The sequence below is a fragment of the Hydra vulgaris genome, chromosome 04, assembly GCF_038396675.1.
Source record: "Hydra vulgaris chromosome 04, alternate assembly HydraT2T_AEP".
In the NCBI taxonomy this organism is placed as follows: Eukaryota; Metazoa; Cnidaria; class Hydrozoa; order Anthoathecata; family Hydridae; genus Hydra; species Hydra vulgaris.
The window spans coordinates 12,844,488-12,866,500 of record NC_088923.1 but is presented as its reverse complement, the minus strand read 5'-3'; the positions used below and the strand labels follow the sequence as shown (position 1 = coordinate 12,866,500).

General features: G+C 28.0%; 1 protein-coding gene across 2 annotated transcripts in view; it reads left to right on the top strand.

Annotated features, from left to right (window-relative positions):
* The window catches only part of LOC136079579 (cytochrome P450 4d1-like), a 51,202-nt gene extending 29,817 nt beyond the window's left edge, over positions 1–21,385 (top strand). Inside the window, exons 6-7 of one of the 2 annotated variants that reach the window (XM_065795484.1) lie at positions 231–525; positions 19,330–21,385. In XM_065795484.1, coding sequence (XP_065651556.1) covers positions 231–525; positions 19,330–19,439 — 405 coding nt within the window. In that variant the 3' untranslated portion in view covers positions 19,440–21,385. Of the gene's footprint in view, positions 1–230; positions 526–13,064; positions 13,455–19,329 lie in introns of those variants that run through there. The other variant, XM_065795483.1, reaches the window with a different exon arrangement.
* Positions 21,386–22,013: the final 628 nt, after the last annotated feature.

Genomic DNA, 22,013 nt, shown 5'->3' with positions numbered 1-22,013 from the left:
TCATATATAAACTTTCTAAACCATTTATTAAAAAATATATGCTCTTAAAAGTAAAGCAGTTATGATAAACAAAGTTATAAGAATACTTCGTTCTTTACGCAATAAAAAAACTGTTACAGTTCTATTTTTTTAAATAGTGTTTTTCAAAACTATTTTTTTTTTTTTTTTTGCTTGCCAGTGTGCTTAGTTACTTTTTTTAATTTTAATTACAATATGATCTCTTTTTGTAGAACATAGAAGTTCAAGAGAAACTTAGAGAAGAGATTCAGAAAAATAAATTGGATGTAAATAATATTTCTTTTGAAGAAGTTACGAGTTTAAAATATTTGGATTGTGTCGTTAAAGAAACCTTGCGCTTGCATGGACCTGCACCAGTTTTAGGCAGAGAGACCATTAATGCAATAAAATTTGGCGAATATGAAATTCCTGCAAACACAGTACTTCAAACTCATGTTAGCAATCTACACATGAATGAGACTATTTATCGAGATCCTCATTCATTTAAACCTGAAAGGTTTATGACAGGTTAGATTTATACAGGCTTGATTTTGTATTATAAAATTAAAGTTTATTTATTAGGGCTATGTGATAAAGCAGGAGTGATTGTTTTGCTTTATCATAAACAAGGCAATTATACAAACAATTTTCTTTTTGTTCAAAAAGTTTTGAATACTTATATTTAAGTGATAAATCAAACATATTTTACCTGATGTTCTTATTTAAAGATAAAGTTTTGCATTTTATTAATAAATCAATATGTCTATCTATAAAATTATGTTAAAAAACTATAATTTATTCCTCACCAAGCATTTTAAGGTGTGATTTAAATTTCTTTATAACCCTCTGTACTAACAGGCCTTGTTAGCGGGTATATATAGGAGCCTTGGTCCGCGGGCTTTCAATATTCTAAAGTTTTTTTATAAACTATTGTATAATCATTTTAATACATTGCAATACCAAGTTTATTATATGGAAGAATAAGGAAAGATTATGACCTTCCAAGTATTACACTCCTAACAAAGCTAACTTCAAAACTGGATTTTGCAATGGATAATAAAGAGTTTTTAAACTCAGTATTTTCAAAGCTTGAAAATAAAATGCAAAAAAGTGTTTGCTATTAATTGACGAAGTTTACTTCAAACTAGCGCATACTTACCAAGATGGCTCTTTCTTTGGGAGTGCAGTAATAAACTTCAGAATCTTTTGCAACTACTTTTTAAAGTTTTATTTCAGTTTTTATTTTTTACTTAATAGATAAACACACTATGTTTGTACATTTACTTAAATCTGTTTATTATAACTGGATCACTGAAAAAAGAAAAAGGTTATGCTATGATTATAATGAAAAAACTAAATATGCATGCTAGTCTAATATAAGTTTTTTCATGACATGATAATAATATTGTAAAATTGCCGAAATTTACAAGTGTGTCTGTTGCACCAAAACATATTTAAAAGCAAAAGATCTCTACTTTTCTAAAAGCCTGTTGTGATGAAACTGCAACAGCTATAAACCTAACATCAACGTAAAAGTAGTAAATAACTCTATTACTTTTATTGAACTATTTGTGAAGCTCTAGATTTAGATAAATTTGTCAATACAAAAAGACTATATACTGATATTTGATATAAAGATCCAGATAGAGCAGTTATTACAGCTTCAGAAGCAGATAGCCTATCATTTTTACTTAGTCTTGCAACAATGGCAGAACAAAAACTAGCAAACTAGGCAGCAGAAAATTTAAATTAAGCAGTGATAAGTTAGATCGGGAATGGTTGTAAAAAAATTAAGAAACTACATTCTATCTCCAAAAAAATTTTTTAATTTCACTCGGGGTTATAAAATATATTTTACTAAAGTATATATATCATATTGATAAATATAGTATAAAATTTAGTTATTCCACAATAGCGAAAAAAAAAAATTGAAAAAATGAATATTGCAACTTACGCAGCATCGGGTCAAGTTGCAACAGTGAATAAGGTATATTGCAACACAATGCTTCGGAAGTATAACCGTTGTAGAGTTTACAGAAAAATTACCAGTTAATCTGTTATTTTTTATTTAGCAACAAAAATTATATAATTGCTATCAAGGAAAATATTCATTGACAATACTTTTATTATGCTAGACTTCACAAAAAAAGTTTCAAAGTAAAAAATATAACATATATTTAATAAAATTTAAAAAAAACAAAAAACAAAATGCAAACAAAGTTACCTAAAATAAAAAAATTTTCTAGTAATAAACTTCAAAATAAAGACGAACAAGTATTTAAGAACTAATTTCAATTCAAGTTTAAAGTATTTTGTTGATGAAGAAGTATTTTAACATTTTCGTTTTCTAAATCTAATTATTTTTTTGGCATGAGTTGCTGTTTTACTAGAGTATCTGCATGTAATTTTGTATGCTTCTTTTTCGATCTAGTTATTGCTAGATCTTTTTTTAGGTTGTGCTTTTGCTAGAGGTCTAAACAACCTCTAAGATAAAATAGGGAAGAGATGGAGTCGTATCTGAGATTAAAGTTGATATACTAATAAAAATAGCTGCATTAGATTGAATTGCTAGACAATCAGTAACAAATGATAAAACAAATTTTGCTTTTAAAAATATACCCTTATTTTATGGGGATACGTCTGTCACTTTAAAACCAGAAGTTAAGTTTTGTTACGTAAAAGAATGCTGCAAAGCTAATAATGCAGTTCTTGGTTATATATACTTATTGTTTGTATATATATATATATATATATATATATATATATATATATATATATATATATATATATATATATATATATATATATACATATTTATATATATTTACTTGTTGTTATATACACTCATTGTTTTCCTTGGGCTACTTTTCATCCTAGAGTCTTGTGCATTAATTAAGCATTTTTTAAATGGTCCAAATACAGGTATATATAGAGTTTGCAGCTTATGTGAGTAATGAGAAGTTAAGAAAAGCAAAACTATTACGTTATTTTAACACAATATCGTTAATTGAATACATAAATGAGATTGATGATCGTCTTAATGTAGTAGCACGGGGCTTTCTTTTATTGCTTCACATGCCGAATAAAATGGTTCCATTAAGTAACAAAGCACTCATCATTCATACAGCCTGACCCATTCAAATCACCAATGCAAGCATTTGTCCTATCACAAACAAGTGATCAAAGAATTTTTTTCTCGGAAAAAAATTCTTTGATCACTTGTTTCTCTTGTTCATAAAAACTTACTGCTCACTCTTGCTTGAAACCTTTATGAGCCATTATACTGTTTAGCTTTTACACAGTGCTGATACTAGTCTCACTAACATTATAAATATAAAATGAAGAAAAATGATGTTTCTTTATAACATCTGATATTTAAAAAAAAAAACACCTACATTGCAGATTAAAGCTAGTTGCTCTTGCAAGACAATTTTCTACTAAAGTTTTGATAGACAATCCTAAGTGTCGATTTAAAAACTCTTTCATCTAATGAGGACCAGTCATTGAAAGTTTTATCAACGATACAGGAAAATTGATGGCTCTACAAGACAATAAAATGCATGCTGTTGTGCTTCATATGGTGATAATTCAAAACATCTATCAGAAGCTATTGATATATATGAAACAATAGCTTTTGCTTTTTCAAATGTAAGAACTTGAAGGAATATTCCAAAGCCAGGAAATAGCTGTGGCATTTCCATATCAACATGTATGTATGTATGTATGTATGTATGTATGTATGTATGTATGTATGTATGTATGTATGTATGTATGTATGTATGTATGTATGTATGTATGTATGTATGTATGTATGTATGTATGTATGTATGTATGTATGTATGTATGTATGTATGTATGTATGTATGTATGTATGTATGTATGTATGTATGTATGTATGTATGTATGTATGTATGTATGTATGTATGTATGTATGTATGTATGTATGTATGTATGTATGTATGTATGTATGTATGTATGTATGTATGTATGTATGTATGTATGTATGTATGTCTTGTTCGTATGTACGCTTTGCAGGAAGTACCTCAATTTTTGATCGGAATGCTAGCGTGTTAATGGTGTTTTTCATAATTAATTTTATTATCGTGCTGCATTGCCTTAACTTTGTTTAAATTTTTATTAGTTTGCAGAATCTGAAGTGATCCGTCGTTGTTTTGTTTTAGTTACCGAGCGAATCGATCTGGTTATTTAGCATTGTTGTTACACGACAGCTTACAAGACATAAAATATTTGATGAAAGCTGTGATCTGCTACAAATACACAATTGTTGCTCAAGATGTTATGAAGCTATGTGACATAGCTTCAACTACAGCTTTGCAGACTCAATCTGTAATGAATCGTTTTGGCGCATTAATTTCTACCGGAGCAAAACTTGTCGTTTAAAATCCAGTTCTTAACTAACGTTAAGAAATGGACTTTAAACGACAAAATGCTAATTTCTAAAAGAACTAGGATTCCTTGTTTGATATTACATCATATAAATGCTTGAGTAATAACAATCAGACTGCAGAGTCATTTAGAAAAGAAGCATGCTAATGATGAACAACTTTCGACATACAGATCAGATGAAGCTGAGAAATTAAGTTTTCAAGGGAGGATGATACTAAGACGGACTCAAGTGAAAAAAAATAACGATAGTGATTTCAATGATACTGATTTCAATGATAGTGATTTCTTGAATGTATGTATGTTAAGGTGTCCTAGGTTCTAAAGATGGAATTTTTTATTTGAATTTCAAAACGCGTTCTTATACTTTTTTTTCGTTTGACTCTGAAAAACTAAATATTAAATATTATTGAGATCGGATAACGACAACCCGACTTTATACAAAGTTTAAGTTGCCTTGACATATTATTCATTAAATTTCTTTTTCAAAGTTTGCTTTTTACAATCCTGTTTCTTTGTTCTTGTACGCAAAAAAAATAATTAATTTAAATTAATTTAAATTTTCTGCTGCCTAGTTTGCTAGTTTTTGTTCTGCCATTGTTGCAAGACTAAGTAAAAATGATAGGCTATCTGCTTCTGAAGCTGTAATAACTGCTCTATCTGGATCTTTATATCAAATATCAGTATATAGTCTTTTTGTATTGACAAATTTATCTAAATCTAGAGCTTCACAAATAGTTCAATAAAAGTAATAGAGTTATTTACTACTTTTACGTTGATGTTAGGTTTATAGCTGTTGCAGTTTCATCACAACAGGCTTTTAGAAAAGTAGAGATCTTTTGCTTTTAAATATGTTTTGGTGCAACAGACACACTTGTAAATTTCGGCAAATTATCAAAAAGCATTTAATCCATTCGAAGATGTTTCTGTCGATAAAATGGTCATTAAATTTGATAGATAGAAAAATAAACAATACAACCCCAGCAAACCAAGCAAATACCATATTAAAACATTTGGTTTGTGTGACAGTGCTATTGGCTATGCCTTTAACTTCCTTAGTTACTTTGGAAGTTATACTTCTTTTAACTTTGATACTTATGGAATGGGAAATCGGAAAAATTTTTGAATACTTACTTAAACCTCTTGGAAAGGGTCGTCACCTTTTTGCAGATAATACACAATACACTCTTTGATCTTCCATCTAACATTCAAAAAATTTCTCTAAACTGGAACCTTACAAACAAATCGCAAGAATTTTCCAGATAATATCAAGTTCTAAAAAGGTGGTAGAATGAAACATCTTGAAACTAATTATTATCGTTATGAATCTGGAATTCTACTTGTTCAGTGGCAAGATAAGAAAGCTAAAAAACCGCTAGTAGCTGTTTCTACTAAGTTTGCAAAAAAATTGTTGCAGTATCTTCTTGTCGCAAAGGAGTCAGGGAAATATCAGAAATTATTCACCGGTACAATCTATCAATGAATGGTTGTGATCGTTTAAACTAATCTGTTTCATATTACAGTAATCTAGATAGAAAGACAGTAAAGTAGTGGAAAAGAACTTTTAATTGGCTGAAAGAAGCAACGCAAGCTAACTCTTACATATTATATTTGTTAACTCGTCGACATAATTCAAAAAGAATTACTCTAAAAAATTTAAGGAGAATCTTATTGAAGAACTAGTTAATTCTTGTATTACCATGATGCCTGATAATTCTACACTTTTAAAAAGTGCTCCACAAGTTTCAAACCCAGTCTTATAAAGATTCAACAATACAGGATATTTGATTAAATATGTTGAAAGCGATAGAAATTGTGTAGTCTGTAGTACTCCTGTCATAGAAAACGCACAAATTTTATTAAATTTATAAAGATCTTTTCTTTAGCTTTCTTTATATATATAGTTTTGTTATGGTTTCAAACAGATTTATTACTTGAATTTCTATTAATTTTGAATAATATGTGATCTTAATTTTTTTTTTTAGATTAGAGCGGTCACGGCAAAAAGTTTTTTTTTAAAAACTGCGGTAGTGAAAGAGTTAAGATTCGGCCAGCAAGGTGCATAGCACTTAAAGACCGAATCTTAAATTTCTTTTCTGTAATTCACCAAGAATTTCTGTAAATCACCAAGATATATTATTAAAAACTCAATTAATTTACGATAGTCATTTCTAACAATTTTTTTAGACAATTCAAATCGGTGGAGTTCTAGCAGCATATAATAATCGTCTGAAACAATTTTTTTTTAAATTTTTTTATTTTAGGTGCCCCAAGAAGTCCTAACGGTCTTGTCACAGAGCACCGCGGAAGTGTATTTAACCAGGAAGTTCACGCCTCCTTCCTTACCGTGACGCGAAAATTTGTCCAGAGCTCGTTTCGAACCTGGATCTCCTGCTTATGAAGCAAGCGCTCTAACCACTGCGCCACGGCCGCACAAATTAAAGAAGATAACTTTTCTCTAAATAAATTTTTTTTTTTTTTGGCATCAACATTTTTTAGTTTTTTTGGAACTTTTTAAACAATGGAATGTCTGGGCTTGTAGTTACTTGACTGATTTTGGCTTCCAATACACTTTTTAGTAATAGTTTGTTAACCTGATGAAGGCAAGCAAAAATTAGGCATTTCTCTATCCAGTTTTGGTTCGAGAAGCACACATGCACCATTAAAACGACATTAACTTGAAGCAGTAGTATCACAACAGAGAATTTGCACTCTGTGCTCAAGATTGGGAGATAATGAAATTTCAGGCTGCCTGTACCTGTTGGCTGACTAATAAGCTGTTCAGCCCGCTGTTTTACCCAAAAATATAAAAATGTAAAGAACTGGGTATAATGTAAGAATGTACACAATTTGTTTCTTCCTTTTTTTTAGCCAAAGTATTACATTTCACAAATTAGAAAAAAAAATTTAATGTTATGTAACAATGAAATGTTGAATTTAAAAAAGTTTAACGTTTTGAAAAATTTATGTTTTATTAAACTCTCTCTGCACACCGTACCTAAGCAGAGAGAAGATTATTTTGTGCAAGTCTCAAACCAATCAAATTACTTTGGAAAAAAATTGAATCAATTGAATCCTTCAACATATAATAAGTTAAAAGATTATATTTAAATTATAGTAAAGAAGTAAATTATTTAAAATTTTTCTTTTAAATTTTTAAAATTGAATTTGATCCATTTAGTTTAGTTTAAAATTATATGAATTGGGGTGAAAGTGAAAAGTGGGTAGTCTTAGGTTCCAAACAAACAAAGGAATTTATGAAAACAATAATAAAATGATAATACAACATGGTAAATGCTCGCAAGTAAAGCCTGATACTAACTTATTACAAATATTTGTTATATGGATCGAGAAATATTAGCATTTTTGACTAATTTTTTTTTTTTTTTAAAAAAACAATGATCAAGTTAAAATTGAAAAAAAAAAAATCTTCAAAATAAACATAAAAGTTATTATAAACATATAAATAATAAAAGTTATATGAATTTTAGGTTTTTTTTTTAATTGAAGTCTAAAAATAGAAATTATTTATCATGAATTATAAATACTCTTTAATCAAATAAAAAAATATATATAAACAACTTTTAACCAAACACAATATAAATAAAACAGTAGAGCGTACTATTATATAATACTAATGGCTGACCCTAAAACTGAAATTTATTTATCTAACTATGTGACACAGCAAAAGTTAATTTTAATAAATGAAGAATCTTAATCATATTATTAAACAGAGTTTAAGTAGTTACTATAACATTTATGTTTTTAAAAAAGATATGTCGCTATGAAAATTGCCTTTTAAGTTTAACAAACTAATATATGTCAATTTCTATCACTTGCTTTCTTCATTTCGCATTGCAATGATAGAGTCTTGCAACTTCTCTTTTTCATTTCTATGTTTTTCAATAATGTCTCTGGCTTAAGAAAATGAACGAACTCTCACAAACAATGCAATTAAGTGCTCTGGCAAATTTGGACCAACTTAAGTTGATTCTGGATCATTGGAAACTTGTTTATAAAGAGAAAATGCAATATAATTTGTTGACATGGAACTAACCAGATCTTTAGAATCTAGTTTAGAAAAAACTTGTGATGATTTTTGCAAAAAATATTCTCGCATGTTAGAAAACGATCATGTAAGTATATTGTTCAATTTCCACAAACCTCCTCCATGTCTAAGATTTACAAGATTCTGAGTATTATATTCCATAACTCTGCAGCGCAGTAAAACTGAAACAAGCTATTGGCTACACTTAGATAGATTTTTAATACTTTGAAACTTAGTATGCAACATTTATAAAATATATCCAACAAGATAATGTAAACTCTTTCTCTTCATATTAGTAATTTATTGAGATGTATTTAAAGATTTAACAATATTTGCTTTTACACCAGTAAGTTTAATATAAAAAATCACATTTCATTGAGTATTGTATTACTTAAAGATATTTTGTGCAAGTTCACCAGGTCGTTGCTTAATTTTTAAGTTAAAATAAAAAAACAACAAAAACGGTCAGTGTTTCCAAACTATGTATTCATTTGAATATACTGTCGCATTATTTCATAAAAAGATATTTATATGATTAGTTTGGAAGAAATTTAATTACAGTTTTAAGTGACTAATTGAAACATATAAATAAATTAGTTACCTTTCTTTGTTAAAACTAAAACTCCATAAGGAATGTTAAAATCTCACAAAAAATGACTATCCAAACATATTGTTTTGAAAACAAAGTTATATAAACTATTATTAAAAAAAAGGTTTTTAAGCAATAGTTTTAAATTGCTTTTAGGTATAGTTTTAGGTTATTAATTAATTAGTATGTGAAAATGATTGACTGATCATTTTAAACATGTTTGATTAACGAATAATTATGAAAAATGAGAGTTAAAATCAAGGAATGGTCAGGCTCAGCGCAAGGAATGGTCATGGCTCAGCGCAACTGGTTTATTTTACAGTTAACATTTAAGTTAATAGAAAAAGTACCAAGAATGACCTATCATCAATGACATCAACAACTTGATTTAAATGTAAAAAAATTTTGATATATAAAAATTACCCATGATTAGAAGCATATCTTAAATAAACTTCTGAAAATAATAAACTAATTTCAAACGTTATGAAAAAAACATCGATCTTCATCAAGTACGTAAACATACTGATATTATTTGGAAAAAAAGGTTTGATGCTAATGTATCTAAGTTTAATACTGTGAAATCTGATGGTGCTCAAAAGTATGGAAAAAAATGAAAAGTATTCAAACTCTATTGCATTTTAGAAACAGTTAACTTTGGTTTAGCTAATGCACACCGGCCAAAGGATAAATTTATAAAAAGTAAAAAGTTTTTAATACAGTAGCAAGTTTAGTTACAAGAATGGTCCAAGTTGGTCCAATGCTCCAAGTCCAGATCTCAACCGTTTGAATATCTCTTGACTATTCTGATCAATTTTTTTTTTTACTTTATTCAGATTCACTTTTAACAAGGTAAAAAGAAAGCTATAAATTTAGAAGCAAATAGAAAACAAAGAATATAGTTAAAGAGCAAGAAAATGGTTGACAGAAAACTTAAAAAGCTGTAGGTTGTATGAGTGAAGAAAACATAAAGACGGAATACGAGTATTAAAGGGAGAGTTCATAATTTTGCATTCTGAATGATTTATAATTAAGAATGTTGTTTGTTTTGTCTTATTATTCACCCGGAACAAACCAATCATATGATATCTATTTGATGTTTTTATAAACATTTATTCATTTAATTTGTTGTATTAGTATTCATTCAACACAGGTTATTAGTTTTTATAGTAATACTAAAATAAATATTTTATTATAAGAAACTGCCATTGAAAAATATATAAAAATCATCTGTTTTTGGTAATGTGCAGTACAACCTTATTAATGACTAATAAACAAATATTAGAAAAATGTTTGCTATTTAACAATAAGTTTATGGCAATAGTAGTGACTTGAAAATGTTATATATTTAGTTAATTAACAGAATAAACTTATAACTGCCCTGAAGAATAGGGGTTACAAAAATTTGGGATTTATTATTTTAGGGGGACTTTTTGTAATGTCTTGTGACAAGAGGGAGAAGGTTTGAAACCTTAAATTAAATTACCTGATGTTATTTTTAGTCATGCCTTTATACAAGAATTTTAAAGTCATTAGTAAATATAAATTATACTCTTCAGTAGCATTAGTTTACACTTTGACAGCTGCAGTAAAAAAATTCATTCTTTGAGCAGTTGTAGCAAACTCTTGCCAGTTTAGAAGTAATATTAAACAAGTAACAGCAATACTTTTAACATTCCTTGCAAAAATTTAATTGCTTGTTTCCCTTTAGGATTTTTATATATTTAACACTAACCTTTTTCTTCCTAAATGTCTGATACCAAATAAATAAGATTTCTGTTAGTATACTATCATAAAAACAAAGATTGAAAATTCAATCATTAATATTATATCTACAGACATAATTTTCTAAAGCATCAATCAAAAATATATCACTAAAATTCGTTTAATTACATTTTAGGCTTAAGCGATAGCCACCCCAAGTTTTGACCAAAGCCACAAAATTTTTACTTAAAGTTAATTATTAATTTGTTTAGCATAATATACTTGCTTATTACTTCTTATTCTTCTTATATAAAGGTACCATAATCTCTAACATTACTATCCACTCAAACAGCACCATTTGCAACCAAGAAATAGTTTTGCAGCTTGTAAATAAATATAAAAAATTTACACGTTTTTTATTTTTATAGCCTTAACAAATTAAAATATTATTTAAACTCAGGGAAAGCTTTAAACTATTTACAACTTCCACAATAGGAAATATACTTGCGTAGTTGATAAATAGTCTATCAATAAATAAATGTTCTTATGGGTTTTTGTGAATATTAATTTAAAAAATGTCGAATATTAGGATTTAAAACTATTATAGCAAATTTAAAAATAGTTAAAGTATTATCATATTTTTATAAATAAATTAGGATTTGTTTCATTTAACGACTTTTATTTTAAACCTGCAATAATATTTACGAAATTATTAATAACTCTAATTATGTTACTAAAGGTTGAATTACTCCATGGAGCAAATCTGTTGAACTGAAAATGACAATTAGTTTAAAATTTCGCATTTATTAATATTATTTACAATTTTTATAAAATCATTTTTTGTGTTTATTGAAAATGAAGAAAAATAAGAAGAAGAAATAAGTAGCATTCTATTACACAGGTCAACAAAAAAAAAATTTTTTTCTGGTGCCGAACAAACAATTTGTTTTTTGTATAGCATTTTTCATTTTGATTTCAAATATGCAACTCTTTTTTTACCATCACGTCAAGTTGTAAAGATATTTAGGTTCAAATCTTAAGCATTTAGGGTAAAGTCCCTATTATCGTCGAAAAAAAAGTTATTCAAATGTTATGTCAACCTGGGTCTCAAAAGAAGCGTATTTTCATAGAGATTTTAAAAATGTTATTCATTTGTAATAAAAACAAGTATTTTTTGTATTATTGCTGAATAACATTCTGTTGAAATTTTAAAGAGTCTTTATTATTTTTTGCATAATTTTTTTGTCAATGAATTTTAAGGAAAAATATTTATGTTTTCTAAAATCTCTATGAAAATACGCTTCTTTTGAGACCCAGGTTGACATACTTTTGAATAACTTTTTTTTCGACAATATTAGGGACTTTACCCTAAATACTTAAGATTTGAACCTAAATATCTTTACAACTTGACGTGATGGTAAAAAAAGAGTTGCATATTTGAAATCAAAATGAGAAATGCTATACAAAAAAAAAATTGTTTGCTCGGCACCAGAAAAAAATTTTTTTTTTGTTGACCTGTGTTATTTTTGATTAAAATATTTATTATTTATTCTAATCTCTAACATCGCAACAAACTCAAATATCAGAAGCATTTGCGATCAAGAAATAATTTTGCAGTTTGTAAATATATATAAAGTTTTACATTTTTTTTATTCTTATAAGCCTTTAATAAATCAAAAATTATTTAAATTCAGAGAAAGTTCTAAAACATTTAAAACTTCCGTTTACGTGCCACAGTTAATAGAGAGTCTCTCATTAGGTTCAAGAAATAAGCATTTTCAAGGGTTTTTTAAACCAATAATTAAAAAAACATCAAACAATTCATGGGCGACGTTATGGGTTTTGAAGTGAACGAGTACAACTATCAGTTTTTAAAAAAAGTCCTTTATGTCTAGAATATTTTCTTTATAAAAAAAAGGGTCCTTTAGATATAAGAGTAGAAGTGGGGTAGGGGCCAGTGCTACTAGGGCCCCCAGTGTTGTCGGGTTTGTCTGGATCTTTCTAAGTATCTTTATATTTATTCAAATAAATCAAGGTTTTTGATGATGATATTTAAGAAGTTTAGGCTAATGGTAATTGTGTTACTAAATAATTTAAATTACTCCGCAATGCTAAACTCTTCAATTGATTTTGTTGATTTGTTTTAATTTCTTGTTTAACAACATTATTTGTAATTGTTATAAACCCGTTTTTCTTGTTTATTAAAAAGCAAAGAAAAAAATGATAAGAAATAAGTAGCATACAAAAACTTTTGTATTATACTCATTTCTTAATAAATTTTGTAATAAAATTTTTTTATTAGTTTAAACATTTTGAACTTTTTAGGGGAAATACCAGCATCATTCTATCTTCCTTTTGGGCACGGTGTTTATAACTGTATTGGAAAGAACTTTGCTTTGCTTGAAATTAAAACATTCTTGGTCAAAGCGTTGTTGCAATTCAAATTTTTTATCGACCCTATGCATATAAATTATACAAAGATTATTTGGTTAACTATGAGAACAGTTGAACCATTGCTAATTAGAGTAAAACCTATTGCAGAATAATATTCAACAGAAGAATAAACTTCATTTAAAACTTTAAGTCCTAACATTTATAATAATGATTGTTTGGGGTTTTCCTTTGATGATTTTTAAATACAAAGTAATTCAAAAGATTTAAAGATTAAGTTCTTTGTAAAATTATGATAATACATAATATAAATTATTTTTTAAATAGTTCTCATTGTTTGAACGTATTTTTTTGTTGTTGTTGCTAAATCAGTATAGATGAATTCCATTCATTATAATTATAATTTTTTTTTTTTTTACTACAATCTGTTTTTTATGTAAGTTAATTATAATTGTTTATGCGACACAAAGATCGCAAAAAGTGACCAACGGAGCCGTCCAGTTACGTAGACCTGGGAGATGTGAAAATAAAAACAGATTGTAGATGATGTCATTATATAAAAAATTAAAATCATAAGAAAATATAAAATGTGTGGCAAGACTTTTGTGAAGTAGAAAAACGAAGAATGGACGATAAGGGGGCATGGGAAGAAACAACCAACGCTCTAGTCACTCTGTGCGTAGAACATATGCAACAAAGAACATATATTTGATATACTGATTTTAGAGATTGTTGATGTCTACAGGTGTGATGATGTAGTGCATTAGTATGTTCCGTTTGGTCGTCTAGTAAGGTCTCGTTATGTTTTTGTTCACTTTAAAATCAGATAAATAGAAAGTTAAACACCTTGCGCTTATGGGCTAGCACATCAGAGCCAGACGTAAGACCTACAGAGTAAATTACAGAATGAACGTGTGCGTGAGTGTAGTCATTAGGTTATTGAGCCCCGTAACCGCATCCAGCAAGATAGCCTAATGTCCGTTTTGTTGTTGTGGTGTTCATTGGAAGAAGTCGGGGCTCACCAGCCACAAAGAATAATTCTTAGTTGTTTATGCGACACAAAGATCGCAAAAAGTGACCAACGGAGCCGTCCAGCGTATTTTTATAACAAATGTATTCTTGGTTGGAATGTACTGAACTATACTACTAGATAAGTTTAGACATATCACGATCTCATTAGGTCTTTTGTTTCTATCTAGTTTTCTTGATCTGACGTCGCTAAATTAGTTTGTTGCAGTTTGCACTATACAGTGTTCACTAAGGTTCTTTTGGTTGTTTTGTCAACAATATTGTTTTTTAACGTTACATTTTTCAGTGGTTATAAGCTATTGGTAAAAAATCGCATTTAATGTCTCATCTGTTTATTTTCTCACTATTCTCTGCCTACTGATTATATGTCTGTATTTTTTTATCTCTGGCTATTCATTTTTTCATTTATCTGAGTCTGTTTTGTGTGATAGCTGTTGTCTCTACTTATCAGGCAAGATTTATATTTCTCAAACTATTGGATTTTCTACCTATTTTCTCCTAATTACTTTTGTACTAACCTCAAACTATCTTAACTTAGTTTCGATGTTTATGAGTGGTATTTACTTATTATATTTATAAGACTCATTTTAGCAAAGAAACGGTAAGCTACTCATAATTATTAATTACTATTTGGTTATTATGGCATCAACACTTTTTTATCTCTTACACCCGCGAATTATAGCCCTCTCTGAGCTTTACATTATGCATTTGTTACATTAACGACATATATACTTTTATGTTACACAGGTGATTATCAGTTTTCAATTTATTATCTAGAGTTTAGACCATAAATAGTACCACGTCTATTAGCCTATTTTTTCTTTTTCTATTGCCCAAACTATCATTTTTTATCATTTTACTTAATATTTTGCTATCTACTTATTTTATTTTATAGTTTTTGTATGGTGTTATAATTTTAGTCATGTTTGCCATTAATAAACGAGCGGATCTATATTGACTTGTTTACTCATAGACCATTGTTTTATCATTTGTTTAGGATGACTAGAGCGTCAGTTATTGTTCACCCTCTCCCATAGTCATAAAATTTTATTTCTCCTACAAAATATTCTTTACATTCATTCATGATTCTCACCCAACGACATCATCTGCAATCTACTTCTGTTTTCACATCTCCCAGGTCTACGTAACTGGACGGCTTTGTTGGTCACTTTTTGCGACCATTGTCTCGCATTAACAAACACTTTTTTTATTTAAGTTAAATCTATAATTGACTAAATAGTAATTGCTTCCTCAAAATTGTTAATTAATAAAGTGAGGGAGAAACTATTTTAGTTTGTTCAATAACCACCCTGTAAACACACGTAAGCATTTTAATAATAAAGTTAATATAACTTTTGTTTTTTTTTATGGTTTAGTATAAAAAAATAAAAATAAAAATTTTTTTCAAAAAAACTTTATAATGAATTTTAGTAATTATTTAATAAATTATTTTTTTTTTTTAAAAAAATATTTGCTTTACCTTATACTTTTATAAACCTTCAAAAAAAAAATTAAAATTAAAAAATGGACAGAGAAAAATTTTGAAACGGCTAAAGTTCGACATGACCAAGTAGCAGCCGTGATGCAGTGTTTAAAGTTCTGACTTTAAAACTGTAATTTTGTGGTTCCAAGCAAGCTCTGCCCATATATGTAACATTCGTAAGAAGAAGGAGTAAACTATCTGAATGCTATGCACAGTGCCATGTGAAAACACATTTAGGACTTGTCGGAGCACCTAAATAACTTAAAGAAGATTTGAAATAAAAAACTAAAGTTTGAATGATCAAACTTGTTTAATTAAATATTGGCAATTTGCACTTCCTCTGAAAAAATCAAAATGATTTAAAATCAAACTTGTTTTATGCATACGAAAATTTATTAGAAAGTGAATTAGTGAAATAGATTAGTTAGTAATGAATACAAAGACATTTTCTGAGACATTTGGCAATAAGAGGATACTCCCACTGATATTTTCTCCTCCATTTTAGTACATCAACATTGTTAGGAGAAGGATCTGCCAAGTTGAGGTTTCTGTTCATTTTTAACTTCATTGGGAAAATAACTAACTTAAAAATTGACTGGATAGGTTTGCTTTACTGATAAGATCTCATTTTGCCCTTGAAGAAACAAGATTTGTGTTCTCTATTAAAGATGCAATTGGACAAAAAAACAAACGATTGTATAACATCACTGCAAATAGTTATAAAGAAAGTTTCTCAGTTATGATAACAGTAAATGCAAGTAATTTATTTGCACCAACTTTGGTTTTGTATCCATAGGAACAGCGAATTCCACCAGAAATTGCAGCTGACTTTCCTAAAGATTGGGTTATGGGGAAATCAGCCAAAAGTTACCAGATGTCCCAAACAATTTGCGATTATATATCTGAACCTTTTACTGAATTTTTTAAGAAAAATAATATCTTTTTGCCAATAATTCTTTTTTTAGATGGCCACAAATCACATTTAACCCTAGATTTGGGGCAATTTTGCAGAGAAAATGGTATTGCCATCATTTGTTTGCCACCTAATTGAACCCATTTTGTACAACCATTGGACCGATTTTACTTTCATGTTGCAAAAGATATTGCACCGACATAGTCACAGAATGGAGAATGCAAAACCTTGGAGTTGCTCTACCAAAAAGGGCATTTGTGCTCCAAACTACAATTGTATAAACACAGGAAAATCCAACTTTAATATCAAATAGATTTATATGCTGCGGTTTGTGTCCTTTTATACTAGAAAATTTGGATCTTACAAAAGTCCCGTTAAGTGTACAAAAAAATGAAGTTCAAAGGGATCCCAATGAATCCGCTGAAACTCCGGTTATAGCAGAACTGTTAAGTCCAATCGATAAGGCCATAAATGATTTAGAAACTAATATGACACATGGCTAACTAAAATCTTTTAGAGCACATCGTAATCTTATATATTGGACACGTGCAATATAATAGAATAAGAAGCCTTATTTTATTACTGGCAGAAGAAAATGGAAAAATTAGATGGTGTTATTCCCACAACTCGAGAAAAAAAGATGGTTCTAGAAATGCCATTAGAGGAAACTCCAGTAAGTAATGAGAACTTAACACAACCAGAATCAACAATTGAATGTAATAAGACAGCTTTAGCACCAGTTCAAGGACCTTTGCACGCAAATGACAATGTTTTCGAGTCAATATTTGTTAGTCCAGAAGAATTTTAGATTAAAAAAGTACCAAAACAAGCTACAAAAGTTTTATCAGTCATTATATCTGACGAATATATTGCTAGTTTAGAGGAGAAAAAGAGAGCTAGAGAAGAATTAGAAAGACGGAAAATTGATAAAAAGCAAACAAGAAAGAGAGAAAAAGCTGAAAAAGAGTCTGAGAAACAGGGAAGAAAGTGAATTCTGCAAGAAAATTTGAAAGAAAAACAAGAAAAAGCAGCTAAAAAGTCTAAAACTAACTAAAGTTATACGTAGAATAATGGAAAGGAATTTTTAATTTTATACTATGTAAAATTAATAAATCACTGTCAGAAAAATGTCTTATTATGTATTAGTCATTTTAATATTCAAGAAATATACAGTACTAAACATTAGGACTTTCTTTTTTACTTATTAGAACTTTCTTTTATTCCAAACAAAATAAATATTATTATAAATTGAGATATCGAAAACTAGAACTTTCTTACGTCACACCATGTTACTAATGATAAAAATATAATAATAATTAAAAAAATATAATAAAAATTCTTAAATAGATAATGTAATTATATATAACAAAATAGCAAAAGGTATTACAACTGAAAAATGAAACGTAAAAGTCTCACGTTTCTAACTAGAACTAAAGTGTTTTTAATTAACACTAAAAAAATAATTAAAAATGTGGCAAAAGGAAAAATAGAATTAAGTTAAATAATAATAATAATAATAAAATAATAATTCGAAACTAAAACGTAAAAAAAAAAGTAATAATAGAAAAACTATCTTTTAGTTTTTCTTAAAATTGTTTAAGAAGAACTAAGAGATAGTTACAAATTCATCCTTTTTTCCCTATTTTTATTTTTATTTTTTTATTACCTTTCTTAATTTGTTTATTAAAGTGTTTTTTTTATATTATTCGAAGTTCTATTTTTGTTTATCTATTTTTTATTTTTTCTATAGTATTTTTATTTTAGTTCTTTTTTTTATTCGTTTGTTTTAAATTAGTTTTTTTAAAAGATTGATTGTTACAAAAATTTTCTAATGTAACGTTGAAAAAAAAATTTATAGTAAAAATATCTCTTTTTTTCTTTATTCCTTTTTTTTTATTATTATTATTATAAAAATAGTACGTCCGCCATTTACAAAGACCTACCACTAATAAAATAAAAGCAATATAGCTAAGACCTACCACTGATAAAATAAAAGAAAAAGAATAAAAAAAAAAAGAGAATTTTTTAATATAAATTTTCTTTTAAACGTTAGATTAGAAACCTCTTGTAACAAACAATCTTTTCAAAAAAACTAATTTAAAACAAAAAAATGAATAAAAAAAGGTGAAGAATAAAAAAACATAAAAAAGAACTTTGAATTATTAAAGTATTGGAGAATACATCCTGACGAACTTTAAAAAAATTAAAATCATAACTAAATCCAAGTCTTACTCATTTAATTTAGGCATTCAAACATTAAACAAATTAAATTGCATATATTCAAATGCAACTTTAATAAACAAATCGGATGAATTTTAACTAATGCTGAGTAAACAAAATCAACCACATATCAAATGCATAACTGAATCCAGGTTTGATGAGAACTCTGTTACCCTCCTGCCTTACTAAACTCATTATTACAAAAATCGAACTAGTAAAAGTGGTGGAGGTGCGGTTGTTTACATTAGAAAAGACATTTCATCACTAAAAATAAATATTGAACAACTAAAAAGTTCTATAATTGAATCTATCTTGTGTGAAGCTAAAACTAAAGCAGAATCTATCCTTATTAGTTGCTTCTACAGACTACCACACTTAGATCACAAAGTAAATTCTGTAATTAACAATTCTATTACAATAGCTGCCCAACTAGTTAGCTCAAAACGTTTCTTAAGTTTCTTAATCAGGGCCGCCGACGCCTGGGACAGCAACCCTGATTGGCGCCCTGATTTATCAAAATTTCCCTATATTATAAATAAAGGATTTTTTTTTAGGTACCTACTTTTCATTTGGCGCCCCTCGGATATCTGCCGCCCGAGACATTTATTGGCGCCCCTCAGATATCACGCCCGATGACATGATAGTTAAAATCACCTGCTATTAAGACATGTGGGACATTATTGGAAAATTAAACTTTTAACGTCAATCCAGTAATGAGTTCCTGGCATTTTTAAATCAAATTTCTTAGTACAATCAATGCTAGAACCAACTCGAAACACCAGCATCATTGATCTAGTAACTACAAATAACCCAAAAAAAATCTATTCAATTAACATTAATGATCCAATACCTCAGCCAAAAAAAATTGCCTTTATTTAACACTAAACTGGAACATTTACCTAAATGACTCACACACCATACAAAAAAGCAAAAGATTATCAAAATGTATCAAAAAGGTAACTAAGAAAATCTAAGTATAGCATTTAACACCATCAATTGGTTTTAACAATTTGGTAATCGAGACATAAATGAAATGATAAACAGTCTTCTAGAAACTTAAAAAAATCTAATCAATATTCATATACCAAAAATATGTATCAATAGTAATAAGATTAAAATTAATTCTATAAAATGGCACAAATACGTTAACAAAAAAGCAGCTAATCAAAAATCGACTAATGCAAATTAAACCCAAAGTTGCTATACAATTAAAAGTCATAGAAAAGAAATATTATCTCATTAATCAATGCTGAGGGCGTAAACTTAGCAGCAAACGTAAACATAGCTAATTGTCAATATCAACAACTTTACGAATCATTTAAGCAAACCAACTGATCAAGAAAATGAATTATTAAAAGACTTATCACCAAGAACAATTAAAAAGTATACTTTAAATTCAGCTGTTCTATTTTCACCAATGAATGTTAAAACAAAACTAGATTTATTAGATGAAAACAAAGTAACTGGAATTAATGATATTTTTCCTTATATTTTAAAAAACTGCAGTTCTGCTCTTAACTTACCACTTTACTATTTATCAAAGCATACAACACAGGAACTACACCACCTCTATGGAAACAAATAAGCATCACACCGATTCCAAAAAAAGGGAGAAAAAATTATCCAACAAATTATCTCCATTATCACCCAGCCGGCACATTGCGTACCAAATAATTAAAAATTAATTAATTAAAAAACCTATTTATTAGATTTTAGAAATATTTCAGCAATAGTATTTTGTGAAACGGGCCATGTTAGGTCGCTTTCACAACTACCATTTATAAACTGATCTCTTTGTAGTCTATTTGTTTTCACAGGTTTTAGTAAATGGTTGAAAGTAATTATAGAAATATTTTCGGTTTGCAAATGTATTACGCTACTCTTCCCTGTTTATCGTAAAGGCAAGCATAACTATTTTAAAACTAAATGGAGATAAAATGGAAAGTTAAAGTGTGTATATTTACAACCAAAATTAACACAACGTAACTGTCAGTTTAGTTTTCTAAAACGCCCAAATACGTAATAAATCTAAAATAAAAAAAGTAATGAAATTATATTATATAAAAATAAATGTAAATTACATAAAAAACCTGAATATTATTATACCTGTTTTGATAACCTGTTGTGAACGACAACACCAGTTGTTGGCAGTGGCGTCACTAAGAATGCAATCAGCACCGGGCGACACCATCATGGGGGTGACACTGAAGCAAGTATAAAGCAAATATGCCAGAATTTTTTTTAAGTTTTTTTTTTTTTTAGAAACTTCTAGTTATAGAGTACCTTTTTTTGGTTTTTAGTTTGTTTTTTTTAATTTTATCTTGAACTTATAAGCAAAGTATACTTTGAGTTTAATTTTTATCTCGAGTTTATTTTAATATAAGGAATATCAAAATAGTTGCACTTAATATATAATTATAGTTAAAATAATCATAATATTTACTAAAGCTGCTATTTCTTTCTAAATGTAAGGCTTAAAATTTTGTTTTAAACCAAATTTTGTTAGGCTTACGTTGTATAAGAATGAAAACGATATAGATGTATAAATATATATAAATAAAAAGTATATACCATCATAAAAAATATATAAAATTGGTGAGTTGGTAAAAATTGAGAAACTCTTTTTTAGGTAGGAGAGCGAATAAAAAAATAAATTTTAATAAGTTTCGGTGCTGTGCTTTCCTACGAAAAAAAGAATATTCTGGTCAGTGTCTACATCTTTACATATATATACAAACGCACAAAGTTGTTTTTAACAGATATTCAAAAAAAAAAGTGTTTTTATGCATACATATATATACATATAGCGTTAATAATGGTTAAAAGTTTTATTATAATTTTGAATTGTATAAAAACATAGGCCATTTAATGCTAATCGGTAATTTTATTCTGGAAGCCCTATCTTTTATTTAAAATCTAATGCTTTGGTTATCACTTTATTTTAGTAATTGCCTTAATTTTATTGAACTTACTTCAAAAAGAAACAATTTAATTTTTGTATTAAACTTGCAGAAACGTGTTAAGCACGTCAATACGTAGAAATCAAACAGAAAACTCGCGATGCTTGACGGGCTTTGTTGAAACACGCGACCATCAGGTGCTTTCAAAAGAAAGTTACTTAATTGGCTAAAATAAGACAATCCAACTTTATTATTTCGGCACATACGTTTCTTATTATATAAAATGTTTTATGAATACAATTTCGTTATGGCCCCAAATATATGCATCCTAACATGCC